Genomic DNA, 14,884 nt, shown 5'->3' on the forward strand with positions numbered 1-14,884 from the left:
CTGCATGTATCATTCAGATATAGAGATCGGGGGTGAGTCTCCTTTTCAAAAAAAAAAGAACTATTTAGTATTGTTAATTACCTTGCTACCAAATAAAGTTTGACGAGCCTAAGCAAATCAGTCAACATCCTTAGTGTGGACCATGATATCATCCTTGTGGATGTATATGTGATATACCGATGATATGAAAGGACATGCTCTCCCACCATCTCATAAGTGGGTTTATCAAAGTCTGTTCTACTTAATGGACGTCCATAACATCGGTTAGATATTACCATATCAACCGATATGTATGCTACCCCGTGACACGTGGTAAGCAATCCAAGTAATTAAAAAAAACAATATACTGTATATGCTAATTTATGTGTATGCCTTTTCATACATTTTCTGATGAGACCTATTTATAACAATGCTTATACGTGTACAAAATAGGTTTTGCAAGCAACTCACATATAAGTAAATATTGCCTCGTTTGGAAAAACTTATTCATCAAATGGATGTACCTAACACCGTCTGAGATAAGTTTTTTCGGACGGAGGTATTGGCCGCTCATTCTTTTCCGTCGGGCTCTGCCACCGGCCGGCACGCTCGTAATGGTATGGATATTTTTTTTGAATGTTGGCAGGAGAACTGCCAAATTCATTGATCAGAAGAAGGTATGGGTATGGTATGGGTGCTTTCCTCCTCTGAGGATTCCTGTAATGGTATGGGTATGGTCGTATCGTATCAACCACTGGCGAAGACTCCAAACTGCTCAACACAGGGGCGACAAGCCGACAAGTCAACCCGGCAGCGTACGAGCTCAAGCATCAAAGGCTAGCAGAGGAAGGCCGGCCTCCACCTTCCAGGTGCTCCAGCTCCCCCACTGACCCGCCACTATGCCGATGGACACCCCGCCGCCGCGCGGGGCGGCGCTGTCCGACGACGACCGCCTCCTCGTCGCCCACTGCGCCGCGCTTTCCTTCCCCTCCGCCTCCCGCTCCCCGACCTCCGCTGCCTCCGCCTCCTTCCAGGTGCACCACGCGTCCCACCCCTACCCCTGCGCCGCCTTCGTCTTCCAGCCCACCTGGTCCGCCGCCGGCTGGATGCCCTCCTCCCCCGACGCCGGCGGCCGCGCGCCGTTTGGGGACGCTGAGGTCGACCCCGCGCTCTTCCCGTCGCTGCGCAGCGTCGGGAGCGGCGTCCCCGCGCGCGCCAGCGCCGCCTTCGTCGCCGCCTTCAGGGGCCTGCTCGACGGCTCGCCGCTCCAAACCGAGGTGAGGGCCTTCTGCCATTCATAAACACGGCTTCTCGGCACAGCGTTTTATTTTTTTATTTTTTATTTATTTTTAAATAAACCGCTGTGCCGAGAAGCCGTGTTTGCCGCACAGAAGTAAAATGCAACCTCCGAGACCTTTTATGCTTTGCTATTTCCTTCCGCGGTAGGAAATAGGAGCGTATTGTTTCAGGAAACCTTCTTCCTCTCGTGTCTAGAACAACAGCTTCATTCCGTCTGTGAAAGAAATATTTCAATTTTCAAATGCTCCCTTTGTACCAAGAAAACCTTGTTGCTCCGAATTCTCTACAGGCTACAATTATAGTAAGGACTTGTTGTGAATTGTTGCTTCAGAAATTGTGTCACACCGAGCAATGGGATGCAGTCCTGTGGATTGGAGTGTTTGGAGATCAGTGTAGTGGTTGTGTCTAGAAAGGGACTACCTCTTTTTCTTCTCCCATATTGTTATAATACTTTTGAAGATTTATTTCTTTGGCCGGTTTTGTTTTCATAGTGCTTCTACGGTTCAGTTAGTTTGATTTGAGCTTATGAAACAGAATGAGGGAGATGATGAGATCCATGGCCACTATAGTTTCAGACTGATAGTAGTAGCTAAAAGGCTACGAGGTAGTTTGGCTTGGTGCGGACTAATGCCCGGTGAAAATATGCTTTATTAATTTGATGACAGGAAAATGAACTCGCCTCCGTGAGCTCAGCAATTGTACCAAGTTCCTCTCCACTTACTTTTTCCTCTTGCGGTGGTTATAGACCTTTCATAGTCTTACATCGTGTTATGTTATCTTCGTATCAACAGAGTGATAGTCTTGTCATGGTGAATTTCAGTGTAACTGCATTATCACCTGAAGGAAAAGTGGTGTTTTTTTTTATCGCTTTGTATTACAGGTATCTAAAGCGGTGGCAGAGGAGAAACGCGTCGTATTCACAGGCCATTCATCTGGAGGTTCAATAGCCACCCTTGCTGCCATATGGTTTCTTGAGAACTGCACGAGACGGGGAAGTGTCAATCAAGCACAGCCATTTTGCGTGACCTTTGGGGCACCTCTTGTTGGCGATAATGTTTTCAACCATGCTGTTAGAAGGGAGGGCTGGTCGCAGTGTATTTTGCATTTCATCATGCCACTGGACATCATCCCACGAATACCGCTGGCCCCCCTTGAATCCTCTAGAGAACAAATTCAATCTGTTCTGGATTGGTTGTCTCCTCACAGTCCAAACTTCTCACCTGTTGGGAATTCGCTTGTTATTCCTGAGTTTTACGAAACTTTGTTGAGAAGCACCCTATCTATTGCCAGCTACGAGGCCTGTTCTTTCATGGGATGCACTAGCTCAATCCTAGGGACGCTGACTTCCTTTCATGGGATACATTAGCATCTAATTCTGAAGATGCCACCCCCGGAGCCACCCCCGCCCCTGCGGTGGTCGGCGACGTTCTCGTCGGCTCCTCTAGACGGCAGGACGGACTGGCGCCCCGGAACCCTCTTCCTCGACCAGCCACACAACTTTTTCTTCCTACGGGATGATGGAGGGAAGATCGTAGAGGGAAGACTGCTGCGAAAGAAGGAATGGATCTCGCCTGGAACTGAGATGGTGCTATTGGACTGCCTCATTCGCGTTGGCCACCGGCTGTTCCCGGCGCGGCGCAGACTCACCTTGGCGCCGGGGGCCATTGATCCTAGCTGTGGTTCGGCGGCAAAGTCGCCTGCTGCGGGATCACGTTTTGAGCCCCTGGCCATGGACGAAGTCGCCGATCTGCCTGAAGCGGAGGGGGTGGCGGTCCAGGCGGCAAATATGGTCCTTTCCCAAGCAGATCTTGATGAAGAGGGCGGTCCTTGGACCTCCGTGTCTTGCCGGAAGAAATCAAAAGAGGAGCTAGTGCAGGAATTTTGGAACGACGTCGGTTTTCCGACGCCGGCGTCGCGAGTATGGGAACGTCGGGGTTCCGCGTCCCCGGAGACATCGGCCGGCCAGGAGTGCCTGGGTTCGTCTCATGAGCCGTCCGCTCGGCCAGATGGAGCGCCGAAATCGCCAAAGCCATCGCCGGCGACACCAAGGCAGCGCCGAGGGGTATGCATCAAGCCTTGGAGAGGGCCACTCCCCCGTCCGCGGATCACGCCGCCGGTGGCGCTGGCCGCATTCATGCCGGATGCGCTGGCCGATCCGTCATCTTCGGCGGAGCAATGTCAAGGCGCCGTAACGCTCGCGGCAGCGCATGCATGCAACGATCATGCATCCGGTCAAACAACGCTTCGTCCCATGGGCCTTTTGCATGCGGAAGGGCCCAGCAAGGGCCATGCTGCTCGTTTGGGACGTACTATCAGAAGGGCCGACGTATTTCTTCGCCAAACGCATCTACGCCCTAATACTGCCTCCGTCTGCGCGTACTCTCGGACTGCGCCGCCAACGTACGCTGCTGCCCTGCGCCGGCCTTCGCCGCAGCTCATGGCTGGCCGGAACGGCAACGCGCCTAAGGGGCCTCCTCTGGCCGGAGTTGCGACGCCGAACCCCGGGCCACCCGCCGGCTTTGGTGCTGCTGCCGGACCCTTCCGTTTTGGTGCTTCGTCATCGTCTGCCCATCCTTCCGGACAGCGGGCTGCTCCGACTGCGCCGGCACCGGTTGTCTTTGGGGCCGGCAACAAGACTGCGCCGGACGCTACTGCTCGCCGCAATAAGACCAAGCGCAAGGGGGGGCGCCGTGAAGCCGCTACTGCCGGTGCCGTCCCCTCGGCTGCGCGACCTCCACCGATATTCCCGCCGCCTGCTACGGTGCCCGCCCCCACCAAGCATGTTCCTGAGGCTCGAGACACTGCTCCGATGGTTGTGCCCTCCGCTGAAGCCACTGGACGTGGGCCGAAAGGAAACCGAACTGGTCTTTGGTGTTTCAAATGTCGTTCAGATGATCATCTTTCCAAGGACTGCACGGCGATTCATTTCTGTCATATTTGCGACAATTACAAGCACCCTTTGCATCGGTGCCATGTGCTTAAGCAACCGAGGCCTACCGCGTCGCTCGGTGGATGTGGTTTAGTTAACGCTATGTTCCTGCAGTTGCCGGACTTGCTATTCAAGGAGCACCTTGCACCTCCAACCCTGCCGACTGCTTTGGTTACGATCTCCGGTGGGTCTCTGTCCGCTGCTGTGGTTGAGGTAGAGATCGCCAAGATCGCATCGGTTCAGGCATCTTGGAAGTGGGAAGCCGTACCCCATGGAGACAATGCTTTCTTAGTTTGTTTCCCGTCCGTGGAGGTTTTGAAGCGCGTGTCAGCTTTTGAGTATAATGTCAAATCACAAGACGTGAAGATTGCTTTTAGTGAATGGAAAGTTGAAGAGGTTTCATCGATTCTCCCTTTGCAACTTGTTTGGGTACATGTCACCGGTGTCCCACCACCTCTCCGCCATTTTCTTGGTTTGTGGGCGGTAGGATCAGTCATTGGCGCCACGCAAGACGTTGACTTGGTTTGTTTGCGCCGTCATGGTATTGTGCGCATCCAGGTGGCGGTCCACTCTTTGGATATTTTCTCCAAAAAAGATGGTTCTGATGAAGCCTCGGTCTCCTCGGATGTCTATATAAAGCTTAATGGGTATGCATTTCGGTTTGTACTGGAGGAGGAAGATTTTGTTCCCGACGTTGATTTTATTCCCCGGATTTGGGAAAACCATGATAATGGACATGATGACGGCGCTAACCGAGATGAGGATATGCCTGATAGGGATGCTAACAAGAGGTCAAAATGCATCCAAGCTGTTGATCAAAATTCGGCGTCGGGGTCTCAAGTAAGTGCTGCAGTCCCCATACAGTCTACACAACAAATAGTGCATACTGCTACTCTTGAGTCATCTGTTGTGAGTATGCCAGAGAATATGGATACACACATACACGTACCGGTGGTGCAGGAGTCCATGGATGCATGCATACCAATGCAAGACGAGTTGGAGAAGGGCGGGTCCACAAGGTGCACCACTATGCATGTAACGGATGCTGGAAACGACTCGGCTGCTCACGTGAAGGCAACAACAGTTGTTCACGGGCCACCGGCGCAGCCAACCGCGGCAATTTCTGTCTGTGTTGCTGGGCACGCACAGTCGGCCGTGCATCTGGCCACGACACCAAACGCACACAGTACTGTGCATGGTGCTACCCCGGCTTTGACGCCGCTACAGCCAACCTTGACCCCAGCAGCGCATGCGATACTTCCTGCTTCGGTTGGCGTGCGGGAATCCAAGACATCGCCAATGATGGAGTCTCCAGTTCGTGCGGCCGTTGCCATGGTGCCACTTGGCCCAGCGGCGGATCGTGCTAGAGGATCTTCTTCGGCATCTGATGCGGGCGTTCGGATGGGAGCCACGACGCCTCCCTCTTCACCAACCCTTGGGACGCTTCGGACGACGCCTGCTTTGCAGAGGACTACATCAACTACTCCGTCGAAGACTTTGACGGGGACTACGTCCGGAGGGTTGGCTACACCCCTGCGACGTAGTAACCGTCACTCCCTCAATGTTGATGGTTCTTCCTCGACTGATGAGCACTCTCTTGCGAAGGCAATGCGTCTCCAGGCTTCGAGGAATTTGGACCCCATGACAGGTACCTCGTCTGCTCAGTCATCTCTCTCTTTGTCCGACAACCATATTTCTACCAGTTTAAATAAAGTCGGTGTATCTATGGGAAATAATGATAATGAAATTAATTTGTCGGTACGGGTGCTTAAACATATGGAGATCGACCGCTTAAAGGTTTCTCCGAAATGTAAAATCACCATACCTGACCCCGAAACCGAGGAGGAGGATGAAGCGGATGCCAAATATGATGGCCCGCTTATATCCCACTTGGTTGGTGAGGTTACGGAGGTTGGATTGGATGATGCAAGACCTGGGTCCATGTTTTGTGACTTCATGGCGTCTTCGCGGAAATCTAAATCGCACTCCTCTAAAAAGAAACAAAAACCGCCCAAGAAGGCGAAGAGTTCAACACAAACACAAGTTTCCACATGAGAGGCATGTTTTGGAATAGCAGAGGTCTCTCAGACTTGGCTAAACATAAACACGTCAGTGATTGTGTCCGGGAACACGGTTTGGATTTTGTGGCAATTTCTGAGGCTGGCAAGTGCGACTTTCGCCCACATGTCCTCGATCACCTATCAGGTGGTTTCGACTACGCATGGCATAGTCTACCAGCTCGTGGAAGATCTGGAGGAATCCTTCTTGGGATAATGACAACAACCATGGACTTGTTGGCTTTTTCGATCGGTGAATTTCATATAAAATTTCACCTGCGGAATAGAGCTGACAACTTTACATGGACTCTTGTCGCTGTCTATGGGGCTGCCCAAGATGAGCATAAATCTGCTTTCCTTCGGGAATTGGTTAACCTGGCTAAGAATAACCCGTACCCAATGCTTATTGGGGGGACTTTAACATTCTGAGGTACCAGGAAGAGAAAAATAATGACCGCTTCGACACTCATTGGCCTTTCCTATTCAATGCTGTGATAGACAGTTTGGATCTTCGGGAGGCCAGTATGTCGGGGCGTCAGTTCACTTGGGCGAACAACCGATCTGTGCCGACATACGAGAAGCTCGATAGGGTACTAATGGATACCGAATGGGAACTAAAATTCCCTCTGGTAACCGTGCGAGCCCTAGAGCGTATCGAGGCCTTATCGGATCATGCACCCATCATTCTGGATTCTAACTCTACGAACCCAGCCACCCGACGCCCTTTCAAATTTGAATTGGGATGGCTGAATAGGGACGGATTCGTAGACATGATCAAGAATGTTTGGGAGAGGCCCGCTGTTGGTCGTACACCTATTCAACGATGGATCTTTAAAATAAGAGCCATGAGGCGACACCTCTCTGGATGGGCAAAACACACCAACGGAATATATAAAAAAGAAAAACAAAGGCTCTGTACCATCATTGATGACCTCGACAAAATTGCAGAGACGCGCACATTGTCTCAGCAAGAGATTGAATTGAAAAATCAATCTAATGAGATGGTTGCCCGTCTATTGCGAGAAGAGGAGATCAAATACTACCAGAGATCCAAAGCTGATTTCATTTTAATGGGTGATAGTAATACAAGATACTTCCAATTGATCGCCAATGGGCGGCATAGGAAGAAATGTATTTACAGTCTCCAACAAGATGAGGGGAGGATCGAAGGTCAGGAGGAGCTCAAAAAGTATATCACCAAATACTACAAATCTCTTTTCGGAGCGCCGACTGAAGGGAATTTCACCCTTGATGAAACCCGAATAGATGATATTCCACATGTCACAGCAGATGAAAACGATATCCTAACGGCACCATTCTCAGAAGAGGAGGTACGAGCTGCGGTGTTCCAAATGGAACATAACAAAGCTCCAGGCCCTGATGGCTTCCCCACAGAATTCTATCAGAATTTCTGGGATATCATCAAGTCCGACCTTTTGGAGTTGTTCAATTGTTTTCATGCCGACCAACTTGACCTATTCAGACTTAATTTTGGCGAGATTGTCTTGTTGCCGAAGATTAAGGAGGCCGAACGGATTCAACAGTTCAGACCCATATGCCTCCTTAATGTCAGCTTCAAGATTTTCACCAAAGTGGCGACGAATAGATTAAACTCGGTAGCTGACCATGTTGTTCGGCCATCTCAAACAGCTTTCATGCAAGGAAGGAACATACTCGATGGCGTAGTAATCCTGCATGAGACCGTCCATGAGATGCACCGGAAAAACATGAGTGGAGTAGTATTCAAAATAGACTTTGAAAAAGCCTATGACAAGGTCAAATGGTCTTTCCTCCAACAGGCCCTAAGGATGAAAGGCTTCTCCGATAAATGGTGCAAGTGGATCCACAATTTTGTAACTGGAGGTAGTGTGGCCATCAAAGTCAATGATGATGTCGGCCATTATTTTCAGACAAAAAAAGGACTACGACAGGGTGATGCCATATCCCCAATGTTATTTAACATTGTGGCTGACATGTTGGCTATTCTGATTGAGCGCGCCAAGCAGGACGGGCAAATTACAGGAGTAGTGCCACATCTAGTGGATGGTGGTCTCTCTGTTCTGCAATATGCCGATGACACAATTCTCTTTATGGAACATGACCTAGACAAGGCTAGAAACCTGAAACTTCTGCTGTCAGCGTTTGAGCAAATGTCGGGTCTTAAGATTAACTTCCATAAAAGTGAATTGTTCTGCTTTGGAGAAGCCGTTGAGGCAGCGGCCGATTATGCTGACCTTTTTGGTTGTGCACATGGACAATTCCCAATCAAATATTTGGGAATACCAATTCACTATCGGCGTCTCACCATTGCGGAGTGGAAGCATGTAGAGGAGCGGCTAGAGAAACGCTTGAGCAGCTGGAAAGGCAAGTTGCTCTCGGTTGGAGGACGACTGGTTTTAATAAACTCTGTCCTCACAAATATGGTTCTCTATATGCTTTCATTCTTCCAGCTCCCAAAAGGGGTCTTGCAAAGACTGGACTATTTTAGGTCCAGGTTCTTTTGGCAAGGAGATGGTGAAAAGAAAAAATATAGGCTGGCCAAATGGAGTGTGGTTTGTAGGCCGAAAGACCAGGGCGGCCTCGGTATTCATGACCTGCAGGTCAAGAATGAGGCCCTACTTAGTAAATGGTTGTTCAAACTTCTTACTGAGGATGGTGTTTGGCAAACCATGCTGCGCAATAAGTATATAGGCCAAAAGGCGGTGTCTCAGGTATATTGGAAAACTGGAGACTCACACTTTTGGGCCGGCCTAATGGCGGCAAAGAAACATCTCTTTCGCTTTGGGTCTTTCGCGATAAAGGACGGGTCGGAGATTCGTTTTTGGGAAGACATCTGGCTAGGCAATGCTAGCCTCCGAGAACAATACCCAGCCCTATACAACATTGCACGCGATAAGAATAATACTATTGCGCAAGTGCTCAGCTCATCCCCGCCAAATATTTCGTTTAGGCGGGATTTGATTGGCACCCGACTTATGTCATGGAATAATCTATTGTCCCGTCTGGATTCGATTATCCTGACACAAGGTCGTGATGTGTTTCGCTGGAACCTTACTACATCGGGGTCTTTCACAGTAGACTCTATGTATCGTGCACTCTCGCATTCTGAGGTACCGGTGAGAAATAACAAAATAATTTGGAAAGCGAAGGTACCACTTAAAGTCAAAATATTCATGTGGTATCTCCGTAGGGGAGTTGTGCTAACAAAAGACAACCTCGCAAGACGCAACTGGTCGGGAAGTAAGAAGTGTTGTTTTTGTACTCACGACGAGACAATTAAACACCTCTTTTTTCACTGTAAGTTTGCGCGTTCTACGTGGTCAGCCATCCAAATAGCGTCAAATTTGTATCCACCCACAAGTGTTGCCAATATTTTTGGTCATTGGCTGGACGGTATTTCAAATAGGTACAAAACGCTAATAAGGGTGGGAGCGTATGCCTTACTATGGTCGCTTTGGCTATGTAGAAATGATGTTGTTTTTAATGACAAAACTGTTTTGCCTTTGCAGGTTATTTTCCGTTGTACGCACTCGCTTCGTACGTGGTGTACGCTACAACGAGCGGAGTACCAACCGTTGTTCAAGGCGGTGTGTACGCTGTTGGAGCAGGTGGCTACGGAGGTTTTTACCCAACATGGATGGCAGCATAATCTCCGGCTCGGTCCACCATCTCTTTCGACATAGGCATAGTGTCGGTCTATAGACTCTACTGTTGCCGAATTGTCGGTCTTTTATCTTTCTACTTATCAGACTACTGGTGTTTGGCTGTGTGCATCCTAGTTATGCAGAGGCCGGGTGATACTCTTAATGCTTTGTATCACTTTGATGCTACATTTTGAGATAATAAAAGCGCCCTTTATCGAAAAAAAAATCCCCTTACAGACCCTGTGGGACTTATCTTTTCTTGACAAGCACCGAACAACTGATTATTCTCACAAACTCAGATGCTGTATTACAGTTGCTATTTTACTGCCTTCAATTGGATCCCCAACAACAATTGCTTGATGCTGCCGCCAGAAGTTTAAGTGCTCACTGGGAATATGAATCGATTAAGCAAAATGTGATGCAAGAGATAGTTTGTGTGGATTACCTAAGAGCAATTTCATCATCCCTTCCTGGTAGACAGATGAATGGGACAGCAATTGGTGGCCTTGAACTGGTAAGCAATGGCTCCTCTTCTTCCATAAACAACTGTGGATTGCCACTGTAAATATCTGTTATTTTGGTGCACTGTATGTGTGAAGGCAGTCTTAGTCTGGAAACTCTCGGTGTTGCCTTTTAGCATCTAATCATTTATTTAGGGTGTAGCCAAATGCAACAGATATGTTTGTACCTTAGGATAAATGGCAATGTACACATCAAATTTGTATCAGTAACTGTTTCCGATAACACAATTCTCCAGTTACTAGTTCCATTTCCATCTCCATAAAAAGTGTTTTCCCTAAGTTTAAACCACTAGTAAATTTAATAACCAGTCCAATCACATAATATTACAGTTGTCACTTTCATATTACAGAGTAAGGAAGCTATGCTGAGCCTTGCTGCTGCTGCACAATGGGAGAAGCAAAGAGAGATAAACCAAGCAAAGATAGATGCAAACTGCAGTAAAATTCAGGAAGCCCTCAAGTCCTTGAATGAGTACAAAAGAACATGCGAGCTGCATGAAGTGAGCTACTATGATTCCTTCAAGCTTCAGCGGGAAGTGCATGACTTCAATTCAAATGTACGGAGGCTGGAACTAGCCGGCCTTTGGGACGAGATAATTGAGATGTTGCGAAGGCGTGAGCTTCCAGACGCGTTCGAAGGGCGAGAAGAGTGGGTGAATCTGGGAACCTCGTACCGTCGGCTGGTTGAGCCCCTGGACATTGCAAACTACTACAGGCATTCCAAGAACGAGGACACCGGCTCCTACCTCTCCAAGGGCAGGCCGAGACGTTACAAGTATACTCAGAAATGGCGCGAGCAGTTGCACCGCATCCCCTTGGGTTCCAGCCTCGAGTCGTGCTTCTGGGCAATGTCCGAGGAGCTGCAGGCTGAGATGATCAACGGCAAATCATTCGAGGATTTGAAAGACAGGGTGGGTAAACTGGAGAGTGATGCACTTGGATGGTTCACCTCGGGAAATCTTGGCAGGGATGTGTTTCTGAGCAGCTCATCCTTTGTGATATGGTGGAAGACACTCCCGGAGCAGCACAGGTCCGCGTCGTGCATCGCGAGACTTGTGCCTTCGTAAGAGAATTTCTCCGTGGCATGATGGGGTAACCATTTCCGATCTAACCGGAACTGCTGCCACAGGATATTGTAAGCCTGAACTATCATGTAAAGTCATTTGTGTGTAGTATTCTCCGGGATGAAAACAGACTATTTAAAATGCTAAACAGTCGTTGTCCAATAAATTGACAGGCCCATGTTTTATCTCGCCTTACCAAGGTGTCCCTCTGGTAGGGGCATCTACAACCACAATGGGCAAATTTTGCCCCAGAAACGTCCAAGATAGTGAACGGGCGTGTCCGTTTTGACACCACATATTTTCTGCCAAACAACCGTGCTCCTCAAATTGTCCTCCCCAGTTAAGGCATTTTGACAAGCACGTTGTATCCGACCTCGCCAGAGCACACAACGACAAACATTGGCGGTGGCCGGAGCTCCAGCGCGCCAGCAGCGGCAGTGCTGGCGGCGAGCTCCGTGGGCGCGAGTGCGAGAGCCTCTATTGTTGTAAAGATGTGATTCACTCGGATGCGCTTTCATTTCAGTTGGTTTGTAAAACCGACCGAAGCTGGCATTGCAGTTTAGTCGGGTAGGCACTCAGACTGGGACGTGGAGTATGTGATCCCAGGCTCCAGTGATCTCGGACAAACAGTAAAATCCGGAAAAATACAAACTTTGATGTTCTTTCTACATGCGTGTAAAATTTCATGACGAAATTACATTTGTGGAGGTGTGGGAAAAAAACCAAAATTGATGTTCCTAAAAAGTGTTTTTGGAAGCACTTTGGAACATCAATTTTGTTTTTTTCACCCACGCCTCCACAAATGTAATTTTGTCATGAAATTTTGCATGCATGTAGAAAAACATCAAAGTTTGTTGTCAAAAAAATTCAGATTTTTTTGAATTTTTTACTATTATTTTGGATTTTACTGTTCATCCGGAATCACAGGAGCTTGGGATCACATCAGCACTTTCGCTCAGACTGAGGCTTTTCAGTAGGTGCAGGTTCACTCGGATAGGCATGACGATTGAGGATGTTCAATCGGGAGCAATTTGACTTAGGCCCAGTTCTTTTGCAAGAATGTGGGGATTCTCCCAGAATCCGACCCCTAGCTAGCTTCTTCCAGAATCTTTGAGCCCCATTTGTTTTATAATCTACTTTGAGCCCCATTTGTTTTACAATCCTGGATTATAATCCTGGATTATAAAACAAATGGGGCTCAAAGATTCTGGAAGAAGCTGGGTAGGGGTCGGATTCTTGGAGAATCCCTAGATTCTGGCAAAAGAACTGGCCTTAGATGTAGCTAGTACGTTTGCTCCCGTCAAATCCTTGTCCCGCACTCATTTTGGGCAGGTGGGAATAGGTAGAAGCAGTTGGGAGCAGTTGAGAGTAAGTATAGGATATTCTTCGTAGCTTTGTCTATGAATAGAAGAAAAAGGTGAGACAGCCTCACAACCAAAATCACTCTCGCGCGTGTGTGTGATGGCCATCCATTCTATCCCCCCCCCCCTCTCGCTCGGTCACACCGGAGACAGAGGCCGGCCACGCCGGAGCTCTGGTTGGAAGGCAAGCAACCGGAGCAGAGGTGGCAGATAGGTGACAAATGGTATCAGAGTCTCGGGTTATGCCTAAGCATACGCTGAAGGACGGTACCGCCTGCTGAGGCTCCAAGACGGGCGATGAGATCTCGGCTAAGGACACACACGCGACCGATGTGCTCATGATGCAGGACAGGCCAAGAGGTGACCTGGCGCGCATCACGCTCTGCATGACGTGTGCATGTCTAGCACCTCATTTTTCCTCCTCACGTGGACCAGCTACCCCAGCTAGTCGCTCCTAATGAAGGGCATCATGGAGGCTCGCCACATGTGGAAAGTTGTGGAGAACCACGACGTGGAGTTCATGAAAGATTGTCTCGCGCTGGAGGCAATCCCACACTCCATTCCACCGGAGATGCTACCCATCATCGCTATCAAGAGAAGTACAAAAAGGCATGGGACACCAAGACCCTGCACGCATACAACGTGTGGGAGTGAAAAGTGCAGACCCTCTGTCTCCTGTACAAGGAGATGAAGTTCAAGCACGGTGAGCAAGTTGACGACTTTGCCATGCGCTTGCAAGGTCTCATCAACGAGCTATCGACGCCCCGCAGATCTAATCGATGACAAGCGGGTGCTCGTGAAGCTTCTTCGGGTCGTCCCCAAGAAGTACAAGCAGCTGTCCTGGTCCATGGAAAGCCTGGTGGATCTCTCCACCATGTCTAACGAGGAACTGGTTGGCCGACTCAAAGTCGTTGAGGAGCGCAGTGACAACACTGATGAGAGTACTAGCGGCCGACTGCTTCTCACGAAGGAGTAGTGGAACAAACGCTTGAAGCAGCGCGGACGCGGTGCTTCTTCCGACAGTGAGGAGAGCTCCTCCACGGGAAACCGGGGTCATAGCAGGGGGCATGAGCACGCCTCCAATGACGGACGAGGAAGCAACAACGCAGGTGCAAGCACATGCAATCCCTTGGTGGTTTTGGTAGTTCATGTCAATACACATATCCATGAACTAATGATTTCCTTGAGTATATTTCACAAAAAATCAGTTTAGGCACAACATGGGAAGTGAAGATGGAACTCTCAAATGCTAAGGACAAGTGTTGGAGCAAGCCTCAAGACTCACCATTTTTGTTTAAGTGATCAAATATCACATTGAGTCCATACGTATGCCAATACTATCAAAAGGGGATGAGGTTGAGATGATGAGTTCATTGCTTAAGTGCTTAAAGATCAAACTCCAAAAGTTCGATACTACCCCCTCCGTCCCAAAACAAGTTGTACTAAGGTTGAGACACTTATTTTGGATGGAGGGAGTACTTCACGAGTTCCCACTATATGAAACCCCAACCATGCAACTTGGACTCACCAAAACAATCCAATCAGAGTCACCGAGCCATCATGGTATAATTATTGTCCTAAACCCTAGCTTTTCAATCCCACCGAGTTGACTAGTCGGACTCCCAATGAGCACTTGCCAACCTTCTGTTACCTACTGAAATTCGATCAGATTTTTGAATAGTTTCAGTCAGTGACACCGACGTGTGAAAAGTACTTAGGTCAGCACCACTTCGGTGACACCAAAGTGTGAAAAGTGCTTAGGTCAGCACCATTCGGAACCACCGATCAGTTTCATCCGGAGTGACCGGAGGATCCAAAGTTCAAACCTTTTATACAGACCATTCTGACCGACTGTTTTCATCCGGTCTCATCAATATGTGCAAAAAGGTGTGTAACGGTTAGATTTTAGGTCCTGTCTATATATACGCCACCCACTACATTGGTGTCTCTAGAAGCAAACACCATTGATATCCATTTTTCTGAGAGGGAGCTCCCTCTCCTTGTGCTGATTTCAAAGGGATTTCCATTCC

General features: G+C 48.8%; 1 protein-coding gene across 4 annotated transcripts; it reads left to right on the forward strand.

Moving 5' to 3' along the window:
• The first annotated feature begins 618 nt into the window (after window positions 1-618).
• On the forward strand, window positions 619-11,678 carry LOC123111889 (protein EDS1B). Of its 4 annotated transcripts, none has more exons than XR_006454863.1 (3): window positions 619-1,256; window positions 9,774-10,422; window positions 10,780-11,678. XR_006454863.1 is itself a non-coding variant. In XM_044532764.1 (2 exons), the coding sequence occupies exons 1-2, from the start codon at window positions 879-881 to the stop codon at window positions 2,642-2,644; spliced, it is 864 nt and encodes a 287-aa protein (XP_044388699.1). In that variant the 5' UTR covers window positions 631-878; the 3' UTR covers window positions 2,645-2,841. The 4 variants fall into 4 exon arrangements, 2 of the variants coding, with proteins under 2 accessions (XP_044388699.1, XP_044388700.1); XR_006454862.1 differs by lacking the exon at window positions 619-1,256 and adding an exon at window positions 2,429-5,855; XM_044532764.1 differs by lacking the exons at window positions 9,774-10,422; window positions 10,780-11,678 and adding an exon at window positions 2,159-2,841 and having other exon boundaries at window positions 631-1,256.
• Window positions 11,679-14,884: the final 3,206 nt, after the last annotated feature.

This window comes from Triticum aestivum, chromosome 5B (genome assembly GCF_018294505.1).
Source record: "Triticum aestivum cultivar Chinese Spring chromosome 5B, IWGSC CS RefSeq v2.1, whole genome shotgun sequence".
NCBI classification, from domain to species: Eukaryota; Viridiplantae; Streptophyta; class Magnoliopsida; order Poales; family Poaceae; genus Triticum; species Triticum aestivum.